The 21577-nt window shown below is 35.0% G+C and overlaps 1 protein-coding gene across 1 annotated transcript in view; it reads right to left on the bottom strand.

Moving 5' to 3' along the window:
- Positions 1-21067, bottom strand: part of LOC127877177 (A disintegrin and metalloproteinase with thrombospondin motifs adt-1-like) — an 83086-nt gene extending 62019 nt beyond the window's left edge. The window contains exons 1-8 of the mRNA XM_052422845.1: positions 20771-21067; positions 16744-16944; positions 16166-16226; positions 15110-15238; positions 13403-13576; positions 7376-7525; positions 5877-5955; positions 366-448 (exon numbers count right to left, since the gene is read on the bottom strand). Coding sequence (XP_052278805.1) covers positions 366-448; positions 5877-5955; positions 7376-7525; positions 13403-13576; positions 15110-15238; positions 16166-16226; positions 16744-16944 — 877 coding nt within the window. The 5' untranslated portion in view covers positions 20771-21067. The remainder of the gene's footprint in view (positions 1-365; positions 449-5876; positions 5956-7375; positions 7526-13402; positions 13577-15109; positions 15239-16165; positions 16227-16743; positions 16945-20770) is intronic.
- Positions 21068-21577: the final 510 nt, after the last annotated feature.

Here is a 21577-nt window from a genome sequence, read left to right as displayed (position 1 = left end):
ATAAATGTTAAAACTATTGAATATTTATCAACTCGAATTTTTATCAAAATGTATTCTCCGATTTGATTATGTATTTCAATATTTTCAATAAAACACTATGACCTTTATAATAGTTGATTACAATCAAAATTAAGTGCATGCTTCAGTATGCATTTATAGTGCATACCTTTTTCAACACCTCACCCATTGGATAGAATGACGTCATGGAGATTAAACAAATCGCTTTAAAAAAACTTGATTATCGAAACATTATGTACATTGACCCCACTTTTAGTTGATATTCTTAAAATTAAGCTCATAGGATATCAAGCAATTAAGCATATGTGGTTGTTGTATTTTTTAAAGCGGGTTAAAAATGTACTTACATCCCATGCACATGCCAGTCTCAAATGTTTTCCCCTGACAATCAGCTCCACCATGTCGATTGGTCGGTAAACACTGATGGTATCTAGTAGTATAGAGAATTTTTAGAGACTAATGCAATTGTTTAAGAACAAGAATTAATTGCTGTAACGATTAACGAATCAACCCCAGTTCTTATCCTAATCGATCCTCATCTGTTGATGAAGTTCATTATAATCATCATCATCATCATCATCAAAATAATAATAATAACAGCATAACCATTACCATCTTCATTTTTACTCATGATATTTTTCACAGTACCACCCGTAAATACTCCTATCTCTCCGCTGAGATTTAACGTGTACCGAACATGACTCTGATCAAATCCTTTCTGTGATACAAAAAACTAGTGATGGTAAAGAAAATGTTTCTAGAACATGCGTGCAACGCCACGACTTGCACATGAGTCACTTTGCTTTGATTAAGAAAATTGACCTCTTTCATTATACTTGTTTTTTTTTATCTTCAAACAAATTTGTATCTTCAATACCTTATAATTGACAACGTATGTGTGTTTCGTGTAGGTTGTTGTTGGCGGGCATGCTTGTAATGGCTTATTATTAGAAGACTCGTGTTCATCAAATTTGAGTATGCGGAGCCTAACAAAATAAATGTTAAGTCAAGGGGAGTAATAAAATGAAGTTATATATAAATCCTTACTTGTATAAAAAAACAACAATTCAGAAACAATAACGATGATACGACCTTTTTATTTAATATTACTTGGTTCCCTAAAGTTTGACATCATGTCATCATGTTTTGAACTCAACCAAGAAATCATTTTGACATATTTTATGATCAGTTTTAATTGAGAAGGGTAAAAATGTGGACTTTTGAGTGTTTACAAGTTAATATTGACAATGAACGACGCTTTTCGCGGATTGGATGACCGACTAATCACAACATTATCACGTTAAAAGCAACAAAAAAAAAACAACAGTTATGGCTCGTGAGCAATTTACTTAACCCAGATTGGATTCATATAGACATGAAGATTCTAATTTGCACCTCGCTTATTTTTTAAGGAACGCCCCGAAAAATATCAAAGCTCCATAACTCTAACATTTTGAAAAAAGTTTAAACTTGATACCTCGACAAGTTTTAGATATGCCCATGACAATGTTTATATATAACCCATAATCCCTGCAACGAATGTTTGGACACAGACAAACTCACCATATATTCTACACTTGGCAAATAAGTTGAATCGTTTCGCTAAAACTGGTCGCAGAGAACAACTAGTTTCTCTTAAATCAATGATTTATCTACACATTTACGTTATTTAGCTATTTACGTTTCAATGAAATCCATCACGGAGTTGAAGAAAATTTAAGTTCATAAAAAATAGTAAACATGCATATATTGTACAGTGTGGATTGTTTACTTTTCTTCCGCTTGGATAGAACATTTTAAAACCGATGCAACGAATCATCAAAGGAAATAATGATTTGTTCGTTAAATCGCATCTTTTAGATTGAAAATGTTGCGTTCAGTATAACAAAATACTACAAATCTTAACGCCGCCTTCGCCGGCCCCAAACCCGGATGAGAAAGGAGGAACGTAGTGTTTTAGGCTAGCAACTTGTTCACGTTAAATGATTACAGCTAAAGAAACCTTAACCCCGAAAACAAATACGGATCAACTGATAAATATTCGGAGAAATCTCTCCTACAAGTACGTTTTGAGGAATGAAGTATGTAATGTGAGAACATCACACGAGACTTGAAGAGCTGCTCAGGTAGCATGAGCGATGGACTGGTGCGACATACAGATTCTTGGAGTTAGCGAGGTACGTTTCTTGGATTTAGCGTGTTACGTTGGGCGACGGCAGGAAAGTGGACCCGTGCATCAGGCATCACACTTATATACTCATGACAACCTGGAAAGCAGACCCACACATAACTGGAGTCGGATTTTTATTGACGAAACAAGCCTGCAAGAGTGTAATGGAATGGGAAAAATAGCGGAAGAGATTACAACGGTGTCACACAAGACTGCTTACTGTCCCCACTGATGTTCTTGGTCGTTATCGATTATGTGATGAGAACCACACTTGAAAAGGCAAGTGTAATTCAGAAGATCTTCACTCAGCAACCGGATGACATGGATTTAGCCGATAACATCGGCCTCTTGTCCCATTTAGTCAAGCACATCCAATCGAAGACATATCGTCTACAAACAGTTGCAAGACGCACCAAGACGCACAATGTAAGAAATGAATATTAAGAACACAAAGAGCCTCATTATCATCGCGGCACATGATGCACCATTTCACTAAAGGAGAGAGCATTGAAGATATATCCCAGCTCATTTACCTTTGCGGCGTCGTAAGTAGGACAGGATGTTCTGAGGAGGACATACAAGCAAGATTCTGAAACGATTTGGAACAGCAGGGCCATCCAACTTTAAACTTTATTTCATGTTTTCAATTCGAATGTAAAGGCCTTGCTGTTATATGGATGTGAAACTAGGAGGCACACAAAGAACCTGGATAAAAAGTTATGGTCTTCATCAAGACAAATTCTTCAAAACTTCAACCAGGAGCTACACAGCGCACAAACTAGGCAAAACACACTACTGCAATATGCAGAGGAAATAGAAATGGATTGGACATACACTGAGAAGAAACCAGCCCAGCATAGCGCGGAACGTTCTGGATTTGAACCCTTAATGAACAAGGAAAAGAAGTCGTCCGGTTCTCACATTGTGGCGAACCCTTCACGCTGAACTCATTAAGGCCGGATTGTCATTTGAAGAAGTGACCGATGGCGTGCTGTGGTAGCGATCTATGCCCCAGATAAGGTGACGAGGAGTAAGTAAGTAAGTAAGTAAGTAAGTAAGTAAGTAAGTAAGTAAGTAAGTAAGTAAGTAAGTAAGTAAGTAAGTAAGTAAGTAAGTAAGTAGGTAAGTAAGTAAGTAAGTAAGTAAGTAAGTAAGTGAGTGAGTTACATCTTTTTATGTTATAATAATACTCTTTAATAATACATGTTAATAAATAAACCAACATATAAATATTTCATTTAAACGTGTATTTTCACATTATGTTTAAAACATAATATATACAAATATAATGATAATATATAGGGCAGAAATGTCACTAGTAAAGTCACCCAATCAACACAGTGTTTACAAAGACAAATGCAAGTGATTGAACAATATCTTATGAACATAAAAATTGACAAGCGTGTGTATTACTTTTGTTAGTTGTAAGCTTCGTCTCGCAAATTTTTCAAGTTCATAAGGCTATTGATTAATATAAGGATAAGCCAGTTACTTTGCCTTTGTTAATAACGTACTTCATCACGTATAAGTGTTAATATATAAACGTGTTGTTTACCGACCCCTTTTCAAAGAGCTATTACTCAATTCTATCAAACAAATTACAACTTGGGCCATGTATGAGTATCTTTTCAATTGTACATTTGCATATGCCTGGAAAGTTGTAAATATGTTTAACTTTTTACAAATATATTAATCCAAATTAAATTAACTTTGAAATCATGGTCATCTCAGCGCCGTAGCCACGCTGAGGCACACCGAGGCAGTTGCCTCGGCTTACATTTACAGAGCAATGTAGAGATTACAAGGAAAAAATTGAAAAGTTATTTCAAAGAATAAATTGTATATAAGAAATTGAGGAAAATGTAATGAATTTTAGGCACTTTGATATTCACAAAGAAATATTATCATTAAGTACAATTGGTTCATGTTGAGGCAGATAATTATTTCAATTTAATAACTTCAATTGATGCCAAAATGGCCTAGCAAAATGATTTGGAAAATCCGGCCAGGTCTGGGTCTATTTCGGACCTAGACAAACTTCGTGTGTTTGGTGTTTTCGGCTTTATAGATATTCTCCTCTTTATGGCCGGCGTCAAGTTAAATCCGGGACTGTTTCAGGTGGTAAGAATCTTTGTTTACATTAGAATTTTCAAATTATCCCGTCCGCGTATTAAACTATTTTTAATATAAAGAAGTTGAAGTCTTTTTTTATAGTGAATGTAGTTGATGATAGAACTGACCGAAAATGATGACGCAGTGCTGAAACAAAACTTTACACAAGAAAATTGAAAAAAAATGGCCAGAAACTTTACTGATTTAATTTAAATATTTGTACTCCTCAAGATAATCAATATATCCCTTTGACGCACTCGGTAAGGCGTCAGACTCTGGATCCATAGACCACTATTATATTTTCACTGCGTTGGCTCGAATCCCAGTAGGTCCATGTTTTTTTTCTAAATAACTTCCATCAATGGTCCTTTTTATATGTGCTTATGATTGACAACGCTTTTGATGTAATGTATTGAAACATTAAATGGAAAAAAATCGTCCATGAATTTTTTCACGGTGAACTTGTCTGAACTACAACAGCAAGGATTAAGCTGATTTGATGTAAACTCAAAAATAAAATTTATAAAAAAACTCGTAACCAATAATATCTAAAGTAAATATAATTTTATTATATCAAGCATGTCAATGACAAGATAACTGTGCTGCCAATGCCTTTTGCAATGCTTGTTTTGGCGCTGTGCGTCTATAGGCTTACGTCTAGAATCTACTTATTTATGATAAAAGAACCATAAAATGGATATTCATATTATAAGGTAGATCTATATTATTTAAGTATTTCAATAATAAATATATAAAGCACATTATATTATCCATATATATATTATGGCTTGTATGAGAGAGCTGCGTCTCAATTTTTTTCTTTTTGTATCTGACTTCAAATGAATTGTATGACTATATTTCTGTAATTAAAGTTGTTACATCATTGTCACTTCAAACACCGTTTATGTAACATAATCTAAAATTGACAATAAACTTGTAGCAGATTTTTTTGGTTAACTTTATTGATACTAAACGGTCATATGTAGCGTCCACGATTCCGATAATTTAGGTATAAAATGTGGTTTGAATGGCCTTTAAAACGCACCAGAGACATTCTAGTTATAAAACAATTTACAGGGGGGCATGCCCCCGGACACCCAAGAATGACCAAATATACTGCCTTGGCTAAAATTTGAGTCTGGCTACGCCACTGCATCTTAGCTACCTAAACACACAATTACATAACCATACCTCCATCCAATAATGGAATAATGGTCTGAAGGACGGACACACGCAACGCTTAATGTCTCTCAAAACTTAGGGACCTACAATATTCAACGAGTTAATCCACTAACATAAAAAAATGTTATGGCTCTTGAACTGCACTTTTCTTTAATGGGATCTTTCTACCTATTACATTTTTCAAATTGGTACCAGTTACAGATTTCGATCAATTCCCGGTCTTAGAACCCGACGGCCGGACGGCAAGGCATCCTGATTCAAGACTACCTTCATTCGATAAACCTTGAATGCAGCTGTTGCAAACTATTACATTCAACTCATTTTCAAATGTTCAGATAAAACTATCGAAAACAACTGCGGAAATAATGATCAACTAATTTAACTATTTACAAACCTGAAACGAAATCCTTGTACCAGGCTCACATTTGTTGAACAATCACCCCATGTCCCCCATTCGGACCACGCTCCATCAACTGTGTAGATACAAACATACTAAAGCACTAACATTTTTTAACGGCTATAAAATTTGTAATTTATGAAAAAGAGTAGTTTACAATTAACACAAATAAAATTTGCGAAACTTAAAGTGTCCACCGTATTCTGGAGCCTTTAACGAGCAGCATGGTTGTTGCGCGCGGCACGTCGACTAGCTACAATGATCATTTGCAGAATCAACGGGGATTCCCCGGTTTTACACACGGGCTGGACAGAATGTAAACTCATCGTTAAGAACTTTCTTTTTGAAAATATCTTAAGCGTTTGAAATACATTTGCAAAAACTTTAGTGCATAAAAGACAGTTGTTCTTGCAGTTTGTGCCGATATCTTAAGGGATAAGAATAAATCATTGAATACGTCTGAAATCGTTGACAGAATTTCACGTTGCGTGAAGCGAAGCCGTGTACAATGAATGCAGTAGATGCCGGAATTTTGAACAAGAACACAGGCTTATTAAATAAAGTAATTCCGATGTATTTCACATTGCCATAAGCTGCATATAAATGTGTCTTTTATGCACTCGTTGAAATTCTTTAGATTTTTTTTTTAAGTAATTGGAAATAAAGCACCACTTACCGTCGTGTATACATCAATTAAAGTTAAAAGGGGAACACCACAAACTCACGTGATCCTTCATTCTGGTATGTTTAGTACCATCTTGAAAAATAAAGTTATTAGCCGGACTCGAACTTTTATCGTCTCCAATTAAATAAGATGTACACACTGTAAGCGTTCACTGTGACATTTACGTTTCACATGACAAATACACACACAAACTCTGAATTAACAATGTGCCTTACTATAACTTCAATTGATGCAAAATGGCTCAGCAAATAAGCTTGATACCAAAAGAGTCACGCAGCCTACGGCTCAAGTATGAGCTCAAATATTTTACAAGGTGACCTTGTTTTTACTCCATGTAACTTAGCTTTAAACTTGGCTAAGATAAGGTAAAAACATACCTGCATGTTAGATTTCATCGCTCTTTGGTCATGCATAAATGTTAAATTATCATAGATTTCTACGATTTGACCTGGTGCCATTGTCTTGACTAAACTTGATTGAAATCAAACTTGGTTATGTTAAGATCAGTCTAATCAAGTTTCATCGACACATGAAGTTCAACGTGGCGTCTATACGGTAACAAGGTTAATATAAGATCTTACTAAAAAGGATGTTTTTCTGGTTTTGGAATTATTTTATACGGATTTGAGATAGGGTGTTTTTCCAATATTGAAACGTGATGTGTAACAGCAAATAAACGGACACATAAAAACACTATAGACCAATCTGTATATTAACATTTCAGTATCATAACTTGTTTTGGTGAACATAATTAATTTAATAACATGCCGAGCATTGAATATCACCAAACAAGTTGATAAAACATGACTACCTGGGCATAAGTCACGGGTACAATTTTTTTCCTCTGAAATGGTGACATTTACAGTGCCATTCTGACATATTCCCGTCCTCGTTGTAATACCATCACAAGCTTTGTTACAGTCATGCCATAGCGACCACGTATAGCTGTCGGAACAAGGCACTATAAGGTAAAAAAAATCACAATTCTAAATAAAATATATTAAGAAGAGTAAATCGAATATATTGCCAGTGCATGTAAACACTTAAAAGATAACTATTCAATTGCATCATTTTCTTATCAGATATCTATGATCATGGCCACAACATAATGCTTATCCACATATTTATGTCGATTAATCATTAGTCATAGTATGATCATTGTAATCGTTAATTAATGTGCAACAGTTGCGGCAAATATCAAATACTTTCCCATTTAATATGTGTTTAAAGACCTGATGAAAGGATACACCGTCAAGGACACCTCGAGCTCTTTACTTTTCACAGTAATTTGATTATACATTCTACATATGTGAACGTAGGCCTAGGTTTGAAGCATGATTGAACAAATATTTATGAAAACAACTAAATAATGATACACACCAAATATTACACATCTTGAACTAGACTGATTCCAGGGAAGAGAGAAGTAGATATATCGTTGTTGCTTTTAACATTTGTACTCATGGCTGTGACTTCAAGGGCTCATTTTGAATCGAAAGTCACCTACTTTATCCTACTCAAAGCTTTACATCTTTCCATATATTATATATATATATTACTTAATTATGATATAATTATATGATATATATTAAATTACCAACTTCGTATTGAAAAAGGAGACTTTATTTTAATCCAAATTTAGTGAGTTCGTGGAATTTTTGTAAATAATCCCGTAATCATACCAGGTTTGAGCCTAATCTTCTTTCGCATATGTTGCTAATTTTTTTTATATCACACTAACATATAAAAATTAAACACGCTCATCTAACAGACAGAACACTCCTATTCTGAAAGTCTCCGCCACTTTTCTTTTAAAGCTTACACAAAACTACGAAAGGGCCATTAACTAAACACACTTTGTAGATGACTACTTTATGAAGTCATAAACCAAATACGAGAGTAGTGATTTTACATATTTTTTAAACCATGCATGTCTATACAAAGCATGTGACCCCCTGTTGATGCCAATTTTGACTCCTGATATTAGATTTTTACACATTTAGTATAGGGCCTATGTAGTTATAGTGTTGCTGGTTCATACAAATATTAAACCTTTCGATCTTTATGTTTTAGAGAAGACCATTTTTACGGTTATTTGCTAATTAATCAATATTAACATCACATATCATATTTCGATGCTGTGTGCATAGTGGAACATCGTTTACCAATATAATGGAAAATCCGAACTGATTGTTGTTAGTGGACATTTTAAAAAGGCTGGTCATTTTTATTAAATTAAAGAAGTATGAAATTTCATCTCTATAATATTGAGGCATAAAACGACTTTGCATGATCATCTTTGTACAAAATGATCAAACGCCCGTGTTTATCATTTGAATACCATATAATGTTACTTAAATAGAGTCATATTAATAAAATTATTATGAATATATTGATAAAATATGAAAATAGAATTATTTTAACTTTATTCCAATCATTTGCCATAGCAATCACATTTCAGGTTATAACAAAATGAATTACAAAACAAAGATATGTGTTAAATCTGGCTATTATCAAAAGCTTAGTTAAGAAAAACATATCTAAGTCGGTCGAGTAATATCTTAAAGATATTGAGCTTAATTTATTTCTGAAAGGGCGCTATTTCAATCAATTGAATTACTTAATGATATTCTATGTCGAGTTTGATCAACATTTTCTCAGCGGGTTAAGATGAAGCAGTGCTCCCGTGAGAAAGAAATAGCAGGGCGCCGCGCAGAGCACGTTCCCAATTTGAAATGTCCATGTGTCCGTTATATCACTACGATTGGTCTTAAGCAGATCCTTTCAAGTATATGATTTAATAATTTAAACTCTCCTTATAATTGCTGAGGAATTAATACAGTTTTCAAAAATGAATTGTTTTGTCACTATAAAGCTTGACTAAACACATGGACTAGGGTTTAAAGATGAAGTAAAACAAGAGTCTAGGATGGACGAACGTAATTTATTTAAATCGGATAATGCATTTGCAAACAACAATGGCGATGAAGGAAGATTGTTTTGAGACCACAAGACGATGGTACAGAAATGAACTTAATAATGAAGACTACGGACTTCAATGAAGTCCGTAATTTTTCTTCGTGTTTTATTTAAATATCATATAAAGCAATTTTTTTTTAACATGAGTATGCACGGAAAATAGAAAAAAAGCAATGTATAAGCGGAATAGTCTTAGTAGTATTTGGTTCAAAGAATGTCTATATAATATAGCATTTCAAGCTTTAACTAGAAATGGCGCGGCAGAGGCCGACGCGTATCCCCACGCCGAATGTTTGACCTAGGTGTGCCCCAGGGTTGGTAATGGGGCCATGCATAGCTGAGATTGACCGTATTGTCATAAGAGAAGTTCATCATCAATTAGAAGTGAATTGGTGTAGAAATGAAGAAGTTATAGTAAAAGGCAATTTTGGGTGGATCTGACATATGTGGGCAGGGCGCCCCAGGGTTGGTAATTGTGCCATGCATAGTTGAGATTGACCGTATTGTCATAAGAGAAGTTCAGTATCAATTTGAAGTGAATCGGTGTAGAAATGAAGAAATTATAGTAAAAGGCAATTTTGGGTGGGTGTGGTCTATGTGGGCGGGGCCCCAGGGTTGGTAATGGGGCCATGCATAGTTGAGATTGACCGTATTGTCATAAGAGAGGTTCAGTATCAATTTGAAGTGAATCGGTGTAGAAATGAAGAAATTATAGTAAAAGGCAATTTTGGGTGGGTGTGGTCTATGTGGGCGGGGCGCCCCAGGGTTGGTAATGGGGCCATGCATAGTTGAGATTGACTGTATTGTCATAAGAGAAGTTCAATATCAATTTGAAGTAAATCGGTGTAGAAATGAAGAAATTATAGTAAAGGCAATTTTGGGTGGGTGTGGTCTATGTGGGCGGGGCCCCAGGGTTGGTTATGGGGCCATGCATAGTTGAGATTGACCCTAATGTCATAAGAGAAGTTCAGTATCAATTTGAAGTGAATCCGTGTAGAAATGAAAAAATTATAGTAAATGGGAATTTTTTGGTGGGTGTGGCCTATGTGGGCGGGCGCCCCAGGGTTGGGATTGGGGCCATGCATAGTTGAGATTGACCCTAATGTCATAACAAAAGTTCAGTATCAATTTGAAGTGAATCCGTGTAGAAATGAAAAAATTATAGTAAATGGAAATTTTTGGTGGGTGTGGCCTATGTGGGCGGGGGGCCCCAGGGTTGGGAATGGGGCCATGCATGGTTGAGATTGACCGTATTGTCATAAGAGAGGTCCAGTATCAATTTGAAGTGAATCGGTGTAGAAATAAAGAAGTAAATGTAAAATAACCTAAAAAAATGAGTGATAATTTCTGACGCGGCCCCACCCCAACCGCTATAACTTTTGACCCAGGGGTCAGATCAAAATTCCAAATAGTGCAGGGTCGCACATATGCTCATAGCTACCATGTGTGTAAGTTTCAAGGTTCTAGTGCTTTTAGTGTAGGAGGAGATAGTGGCCAGGACGGACGGACGGACAGACGGACGGACGGACGGACGGACGGCGGAGATAACCACAATATCCCCACCTTTTTTTCAAAAAGCGTGGGGATAAAAATAAGCAAGAAGCCATCAGTTTACGGGGTCTCTGTGCACAAGCAAGGGCATTGCCCTAAAATCCACCGGAGGATGTCCTGTGGGATCCGCCCCCCATCAAGCTTTATATATTTTACCAAGAAGAGCCGCATTATAGGCTTAAGTAGTGTAGTAATGACAATACCTAATGCTCGTTTTGCCTTAGTCTTACTACTTGTATAGTGTTGTCTTACTACCTGTATAGTGTTGCATGTTTGATTTTATTCCGTTTCTGTATTAAATGCAACAATGATAAAGCCAGCGTAAAATATACTATGGAAAAAGATAATGTAATAAATATAATATATAGCTTTTCATTCAATTTAAGAGGTACATAGAAAGAAGTTTTATAACATATTTAAAAAATAGAGCGTTCGTAATTTTGCCCTTTATAGAATGTCCACAATAACCTTTTAAATCCTGACATGAGCACTCGAGGACATGTAATATATAATATTTGTGTCGTTTTAGAAAAATTAATCTTGTGGTTAAGCAACTATGTCATTTAAAGATATTATTGGCGTCGCACTGAAGTGCGGCGACTCACGAGTATGTAATACGTTTTTTTTCGCTTATGGGAGGAGAAGTTATTTTACGGATCAATGTATATATTTTTGTTGTCAGAACATATTGTATAGTGGTGATTTTTTTGTGTAAATTAGTGTAAATAAGTACTGCATTTGTGCCTATTACATTTACTACAACATTTATTGCCAATAATGCAAAGTTAATTCTTTAAATTAATAACTGATCACAGGGACTGGGCAATAATAAAAGATCACAGGGACTGGGCAAATACGCGAACCGGTGAAACTTTCTGGTTTTGCATAAAAACAAAACATAATCAAAATATATTTATTTTGTGGTTTTTCTAACAATAGCGCAGACTTTTGCTGTTCGAGTTTTGGTAAACGCGTATTTTCTTCAATTTTACAAGACGACAGCGATTACACGGTTTATTGCTTTATTGATAACCGTTACACTACAGTCACTTATTAATATCTTAGTTACAAGGTGATTTTTCAAGCGGTTCCGTAGTGTAGTGGTTACACGCTCGCTTCACAAGTGAGAGGCCCAAGGTTCGAGCCCCAGTAGAATCAAATTATTTTATTTGTGTATTATGATAACTTTTTGTTTTGATGTAGTCATTTTAGTTTAAATAAATATGCTGTTTTATTGTAACCATTTTTTGTTTTTATTATGCCCATGAAATATATGTGTGAGAGGGTGTGGGGGGGGGGTCGTAAACACATTAAAACTTTTACAGTGTTTTCATATCAATGAGTACTCAACCCCTATCGTAAATGAGCAACATAAGAATAAGTTCAGAATCATCTACCCTTGAGGTTGAGAAAAATATGAAATTACGCTTACAAGATGAAGCGGATTTTTAAAAACCTACACAGTTCTGTTCCATTAATGAAAACTGCATACGGATGCCAGTAAAAAAGGAAACCAATGTAAATAAAATGAACTATGAAATATTTGGGGGTTACAACACAAAATCATAGATAATGGTTATTTGGGGGTTATAACACAACATCATAGATAATGGTTATTTGGGGGTTATAACACAAAATCATAGATAATGGTTATACCAGTAACTTTTTCTATTTTGTTTCAAATAATCGGCCAATATATTGATATTTACAGTAGAAAAAAATCGTTTTTATGTAACTTCATTGAATGCCTTTTACATTGAAATTCCCGACGCCCTTTGATGCTTTGCATCAAAACTTATCTTGTTGATACATTAAATATGTCTGAAGACGTACGTACGTTGGCATAGAGGTGACATTCACTACCGTTTTTTCATAGCACTTCTGCTTTTTTCCATTGCACTCCTTTTTTTCCATCTCGTTCCTACGACATACTAACTCGAGGGAACGATATTCTAACTCGTGGGAACGAGCTAGCCATGTCAACACCACTCTTGTATTTACTGCAACGCTCTTTTTTCATTGCATTCTTCTTTCATTTACTTTAACACTTTTTTTCTATTTCGTTTCCTAGACTTAGTATGTCGTTCTCACGACACAGCTAACTCGTTCCAACGAGTTGGTAAGTCGTTACCTCGAAATAGTGTGTCGTGGGAACGAGAAAAAAGGGGAGTGTCATTTTGAACAGGAGGAGTGATTTAAAATAAGAGGAGTGAGAGCCACTGTGCGTGTGACATAATTGGCTAAGCCCATGCTCTTTGTGCTCAGATGAGTTAAAAAGGCTTTCTGCTGATAATGCAATACTATTTACCGATACAGGGTTTTGTGCACCTCTGGGATTCTATCGTGTCACCGCCATTGCAATTCGCTTGGACATTTGGGGTCAGTACAAAGCACTGTCGTGTACGATTCCTCGTTCCCTCGACATTACATGCAGTGGAGTCACATTCAGACCATGATGTCCACTGTATCCATTTTGCATCACCTATGAACATCGTATGTACTTCTGTTGAAATGAATCTATGATCACTACTCTTTCCGTATACGTTCACATACTGACTTAACGCTGCTGAAAATGTATATCATGAAACCCATACTTCCATCGTCCCATCGGTAGATACCATACCTGTGCTATCTTATTTTTGTACCGTTGGAATTTTTTCCATTTCTACATTTATAAAACAAAGATACAAACAATCACTACCAAAACATAGTCTGTTAACAACTAAACTATTAAAAACATCATGATTTTGTTTATGTAAACAATCATTTCATCATTCATTCGTCGCTGACTTGTCGAAGATCAAGTACGTCTTATTGCAGACTTATTTCAAACCATGTTTTAGTCGGCGTTAGGTTGGCAATTGATCGATGACTTCTCGAAGATCTTAGGCCGAATTGTTATTCATGTCTAGATGCGTCTGATTTATTGCGCATTAAATGCAATCTCAATGATATTAAGGCAAAACTATTTTGTTTTATACTCTCTTTTTATTCTTCGATAATATATATTGATAAACATATTTTATTTTCTACATTATTCACTCAAAAGAATATTAAATACGCATTTGCTTTTTCAACAATGACAATCTCAAAAGTTTTACACAACTATATACATTTTAGTGCTTTCCACAGTTTTTTTTTAAGATGACCGAGAACAATAAGAATTGGTAAGTGAAGAGTTACCAATGTCACTTTGATTTAAAAATACAAACATTCATCATGCAAAATGACGGTTTTGATGATTGATAACAATAACTACATTTGTTTATATCTTTTTTATATTCGTATAATAACGACTCGATCCATTTACCAAAACATCGGTACAAACGATACTCTTTAATTTACAACATACTTACATTTTTTCCTATCTCTATAGTTTTCTCGTAATTCCGTATTCAATTCTAGTTCCAGTTTAAAAAGTACAGTATCAAACAAATTACGCCATATGTTACTATTTAAAGATTTGATGAAATAGACGTCCAATCGGGACAGGGATATTCTCACTGTTCATGCGGTAATCAACTGACACGATGTGTGGGCATCTTGTACTGCTCAAATTCTATCACAATGACCAATCGACAGGCGCATCTAGGTATATAAAATGCAGGCGCCTCGGGTACTGAATTGATCTGGTTGCCAAATAACGATACCGAAACTACGTTACATAGAAACAAGAAGATAAATTCGACAACAGAAAACTTTGCTTGAGGGTCAGAATGTCTAGTTTTTGTTACTGAAAATTGCACTTATCGGATGTTTTTTAACGACCGGGTAGTATTATTGAATTCTAGCGGCCAACCGGGGAACCTTAAATGCCCTTTGGTAAGCACTAACTTTCATCCAGCATCAGCAATAGATGTTCTTTGCCTCAGGGAAAAAATTCCGATTGTCCTTACATCGATTCTAAAAGCTAACAATCAATGCAGATATAAATTTAAATATTTTTAATTGTTAGGATCGATTACTATACAATGCATATGCAACTTAAGAACAATCTTACATAAGTTAACCATACCCGTTAGAAATCGTTTTTCTTGTCTGTTATTGGGAATCGATCGTGCGCCAGCGCAGGTGTTTATTCCTTCGACATCCACGCATCTTGAACGAACACTTTGTTTATACCAAGGATCATATTCTTGATACCCTACCAATAAACATGAATCCAAAACATCACGATGAAACATGTAAACATATTTAAAGTTGGACAGCTCTGTATCAATGTATTTAAATATGTGTTTATAACATAATGAATTTATTTGCTAGATTATCACAATCATTAAATCAATTTATTTTACGTTAATATATTTTTTTCCATAGTCTCTGTTACTGTCTTATATTGGGAAACAAATTATACAACCAGAATAGATTAATGAATTTTACGGATATGTGAATATGCTTAAATCCAATACTTTAGCAGTAAAATTGTTTGAATCGGAGGCGGCTCACGGGCTTAAATGTTTAAAAAAAATATTTTTGTCTTATATATCCAAAAAAGAAACTGCATCGAAATACTCAGACGCATAGTTCAAGATGATACAAACGATATTAATTAACGTCCATCACTTTAGTTATAATACGTTTACATGACACACAATGCAAAGAAAAAGGGCAAATAATTCCGCCTTTGACGAAAGAAAATTCACATAATACACAGGTTATCGAGTTCTGAATGATTTTGTTAATAAGTTTCAACACCTCAAACATAATAGCATCCGAGAAACGAACATCACGTGTTCAAAGGTGAAACTATTCACTTAAAAGGAATATAAATCTGCGGAAGTCGATAGTAAGACATAATTAGGTTACCATGTTCATAGGCTTATAAATATATTTATAATATAAAGTTTCCTCCCTCCAATTAGCTTTGGTTGTACGTGACTCCATTGCGTAAATTGGGACATAAACACGTACATCAGAGCCATATTCGTATCTATAAAAATCCTCTTCATGTCGTTTATAAAGTATAAATGTTGGATAGTCGCCAGCTTTAGTATTAACTCTTTAAAAGTGCTTGAGATGGCAACTATTTATCGAATTTGTACTGTGATAATTAATGATTATGAACTATTACCGTTTATATCAGCGCCTGATTCAGTATCCTCGTTTACTGTGTAGCCATGTATGTAATGAATCTGTGAATGAAAACATCATTATGCGAATTATAGACATAACAAGTGTCGATTTAACCAAGATAAATGACGATCGGTAAGATCGCAAAACAGAAATATTAGCCGTCAGTTTGGCAGTTCTGGTCATTGTTTAGCCGCTCCGTGACAAAACATCTATGTCATGTTCTATTTATGATGTCAGTTGACTTTCTTAAGTTATTAAACTTTAAATTTTGCAACGCGTTTTCGAATTGTGTCGATATTTCGAATACGTGTACACTCATCATCCAGACAGCAATTACATGGGTGTGTGTACTGTCATCCATTATGTTACTTATGCAGTCTTTTGTCGTAAAAACGGCTCAACAATATTCAATCCATTATGCAGTTATTACTTTATATGCTTGAATAATTTTTGCTGACTTCTCAACGACCAAAGAACATTTTTTGCAGAATGTTAATATTAATAAATCATACAATTATAAAATGTGTACAATAGTGCACTTATAAAATTATAAAGGTAGACTCTTTTCACATTTACTGGATTATCTTGAAGGACTAGCCATTCCCCTTCCATGTCACCATTGAAACACGTGTTTCTCTCGACCAGTGTGACAACTCTAGAGCCGAGATCAGGGGCGCTGAACACAGGTGTGTCATCGTCTACGGTGCAGTAGGTGTCCCCTATGGATCCGGGAAATAGACATCCCGCTAACACGAGCACAGACAGAAACGGTATCATCTGAAATAATGTGTTGTTTTTAAAACTTAGTATCCCCATAGCCATTGTTAGTTATCTAGTACTCAATGGAAACACAATCGCTGTAATAAACGTGTTTACTCGGTTATTTTGCGTAATTATTAAAAAGACATTTTGCCATTTGTCACAGATGCCCCCACATTCCACTTTTGTGGAATCAAAGCTCCCTTTATGTCCACAAAACAAGTTTCTAATTGCCGTGCTTGACTCTTGACCTCTTTGTGCTACACGCCGCATCCTGATGGTGGTCATTTATTGTAAGTTATTGTAAATTGCAAAATAAATGGCAATTACTGTCCGGGCAAGCTGCATTATGGCCAAACCCCATTTACCTCTACGGGTGACATTGACCTTTGAAGAAGTAAGAGTAGTGTTTCTCGCGTTTTTTTACGTTAGTGCTAAGTTTGTTTCATTTGTATTCCCTACTTTGTTAGTTTCTTCTTCATTTGTCAGTGTTCTCGTAAAAACAGCGCAATCAAAGTATTAAGACAATAGACCAATGTGTTTACCTAGTTTCAAAATCGGTTGAACCTTTTAAGACATAACACTATGACGTTTTGTTAGTTTTAGTTGCCGTTATTGAAATGTACATTGGTCTTTAACAGTCTGTGGTGGAGATCTACAAAAAGCCGTTATCCTTGGTAAACCAATGTGTGTGCTTAAATATCCAAAATGAAAGAGTCTTAGACATGATTTTGGTGTAATTGTAAAAATTGTAAAAATAACAATACAATCCTACTTAAATGATGTTCATTTACTGTATCCATTATTGCAGTATATTGTTAGAGATGTTGGTTTCTTTGTGTGCGTTACTTGTGACAATCCGCTAATGGAAATAGAGATAAAATTTGAAGAAAAACAAGAGCTGTGACCATAGGATGACATATGCCCCCCGATTAACGCTTTTTTTGAAACCTAAACTCAGATTTCGAAACATAAACGCGGACCCTTAGTTGAAGGTCAAAGGAGTAAACATATGTGTGCATACCAAATATGAAGGTTACATCTAAAGCGGCATAGAAGTCATGACCCTTTTTCGAAACCTAAAGGCAAAGTGTGACAGACAGACAGACAGATAGACAGACAGACAGACAGACAGACAGACAGACAGACAGACAGACAGACAGACAGACAGACAGACAGACAGACAGACAGACAGACAGACAGACAGACAGACAGACAGACAGACAGACAGACAGACAGACAGACAGACAGACAGACAGACAGACAGACAGACAGACGGACGGACGGACGGACGGACGGACGGACGGACGGACGGACGGACGGACGGACGGACGGACGGACGGACGGACGGACGGACGGACGGACGGACGGACAGACAGACGGGCGGACATGCGATCACTATTCGAAACTGAATACAAATAGTCGTAGAATCCTTTAACATTCTACCAAATCTAACGCGTACTATAACGTTTATAAAAATCTCGTCATAGTCACGACAGCGTTCCGATTGTCGCGACGTGAAACGCATTTTGAACAATTAAATTTACTTGACCTGTACACTACTAAATCCATGAGCAACCTGTCGCTGGACAATTTGCTGTGCCATGCTCAAGAGACATTTACACGTATATATGCTGACCAACGGCAACAAGATCTCGTATCCCAACCCAAGCTCAGGACTTACCGGCAAATTAAACACGAACTTGGTTGTGAAAATTATGTGTCTATGCAACTACCAGAGCATTTGAGATCTTACATTGCTCAAATAAGAACAGGTACCTTACCGCTGCGGATTAAAACCGGGCGGTTTAGAAACTTAAAGACCGAAGAAAGACTCTGCCTTCTGTGTAAAGAACCCAATAAGGTCGAAACAGAATACCATTTCTTATTTGAATGTCCTTTTTACCTTTTTTTTTAAGATTATCATTTTATAACTGTATATCAAATATTAAACCAAACATAACTACCATCCCGTATAGCGAGAGGCTAGCATGTATGCTGACTGATAAACGACTTATTTATGCATCTGCATTGTTTATTCAAGATTGCTTTATGAAACGATCGGAAGCATTATATGTATCCGACATAAATTAAAACAAACCATTATGTAAATTATATAACCTATGTAAATCATATAAGTTTTTCCTATATGAACTTGCAATACTAATATTTTAAGTCCACCTGTTTATAATGAACAGAAGTTATTGATATAAACTATCCATGTTTATACTTTAAACAATTTAACTCTTTTTATCATCGTTATCTTTCCTGCACTATTTTGATGTGATTTTATGACTTCACCGATAAAAAAAAACTCAGTGACTCGTAAGCCATTTATATGGCTGGGTAGTACAATGTTTGTACATATACATACATATCGTATTATTGCTGTAAATACCAATGGTATTTATGTACTATGCGTCACTTTAATAAAATGTACAACTACTACACTGACCTTGGTTACACTACAGTAATTATCAAAGTACGACAGACGCTCATGAAAATACCTGCGTATTATAAAACAAGAATTAAAAAAAATAAAGAAAACAAAGTAAGCCTCGACTGGGCTCGAACCACTGACCCCTGGAGTAAAAGTCTTTCGCTTAGACCATTCGACCATCCCTGCTCATACAATGAGTGACGTTTTATATACTTTATATAAGCAATCATCGAAGTATCACAAAATATAACGACAACAACAGAACTCACCAAATTATTCAATTGTTTCGCGTTGCAACGCTCTATAATTTTCAGGTTTTGAAATCGTCAAAAGAGGCATATAATGGATATTTAATAGCATGGTAAATATTACTGTTTATTACACATATCATAACTTAAACGAAAATTTGCGAATCTGAAAAAAATTGTTATAATTTTGTCAATTTACCAAACCGTGAAAAGGCCCCTTTAAAGGTCCATATCCGTTGCGTAAGTAATTAATCGAAGGGTTTTTTGGTATTTGTGACACATACTTGTCTATATATAAATATATATGTGAACAAGAAATTGTTCAAAGGGTGTGCAAATGTAATACTCTATCGCTTTCGACTATACATCTTCTTCAGCGGTGTGTAGATGTATATATAGTATATATATATATATATATATATATTTATTTATTTAATATATATATTTATTTATTAATATATATATATATTTATTTATTTATTTATATACTTGTGACCAGAAATTTAAAAATTATATATAATGTTTAGTCATATGTTTATGCATGTATGAAATATGCCGTGAATTCTTGCTTGTCATGAACGTATTATTCATCCCTAACATGCGTTCAATAACTCGTATGTGTTACCACTGAAATAAATCTAAACTTTATCGTCTAAACTACATCTACAAAAGGCATGTAATAATGTGAAGACAGCCATTGTAATAAATGACCAATAAATTAACAATCACTTGAACAAGATCACAATTAATTTATATTAAACAGGCGGTTTTTTTACTGAAAAAAGTACATACATTATTTATCACTTTTCATGCTCTTTTTTCATCATCATCATCATCATCATCATCATCATCATCATCATCATCATCATCATCATCATCATCATCATCATCATCATCATCATCATCATAATCATCATATCATCATCATCATCATCATCATCATCAATCATCATCATCATCATCAATCATCCATCATCAATCATCATCATCACATCATCATCATCATCATCATCATCATCATCATCATCATCATCATCACCACATCGTTATTATTATCATTATTATTATTACTAATAATAATAATAATAATAATATTATTATTATAAAGTTCTATGTCCGTAAAAGAGCTTTAATTTGGCTTTACGACAAAACTAACCTATTGTCTATATCCAGTCTAAGCAGGCGTAGGTCCAAGCGCAAACTACACACCGCCTCAACGAAAGTTCTTATCTAGACTGAGACCGCAGGTCAGATGTCCTACTTCCTAATATGAAACGTTTTAAATCGTTGTGCACACGTTTGGTTTGTGATTTCTATAACCGAATTGGAATCAAAAGAATAGTTTGAAATGTTTATATTTAATTTTACGACATGTACATGCGTATGTATATCGTACATCAAATTGTTTGCTTTTTCTTTATTAAAAAGTTACACCGCACTTCTAATTTGACACATCCCGACAACTTTTTAAAATCCTTATGTTCACCTAAAAAGATAAGAAAATCGTGACAGACATGTTCGAAATCATGTACGATGTCAAAACTTCCGTAATTGTTGTCCCAAAATCTGTTTACTTATTGGTTGCAATAAAAAGAAATCAGTGGCGTAATTCATAAAACATGTGAAACAAAATGACATCGACGGCTATATTTTTTTTCGCGAAACAGAAATATAAATCGGATTTATATCAGAACTTTAAATGTTTATATATTTATGACTCTAAGCTTTAAGTAGTTTTCCGATTCAAATTGTGAAAACGTAGTATGAGCGAATTACTTTTAGGGAGAGATTGAGACAAGTATAAGGGTAAATAAACAGACGTAAAACGATTTCGCACATGATGTTTTTTTTAAATAGGATCTCATTCGTCGTGCTAATTGCATATATTTGAACGTTGTTTTGCACTCGGACATGAGAAGTCGGCAATCTGACAAGCCAGCAAGTCCGTTGTGCGAATAACCGT

The sequence above is a fragment of the Dreissena polymorpha genome, chromosome 1 (assembly GCF_020536995.1).
Source record: "Dreissena polymorpha isolate Duluth1 chromosome 1, UMN_Dpol_1.0, whole genome shotgun sequence".
Lineage (NCBI taxonomy): Eukaryota > Metazoa > Mollusca > Bivalvia > Myida > Dreissenidae > Dreissena > Dreissena polymorpha.
This window is presented reverse-complemented; position numbering and strand designations above follow the sequence as displayed.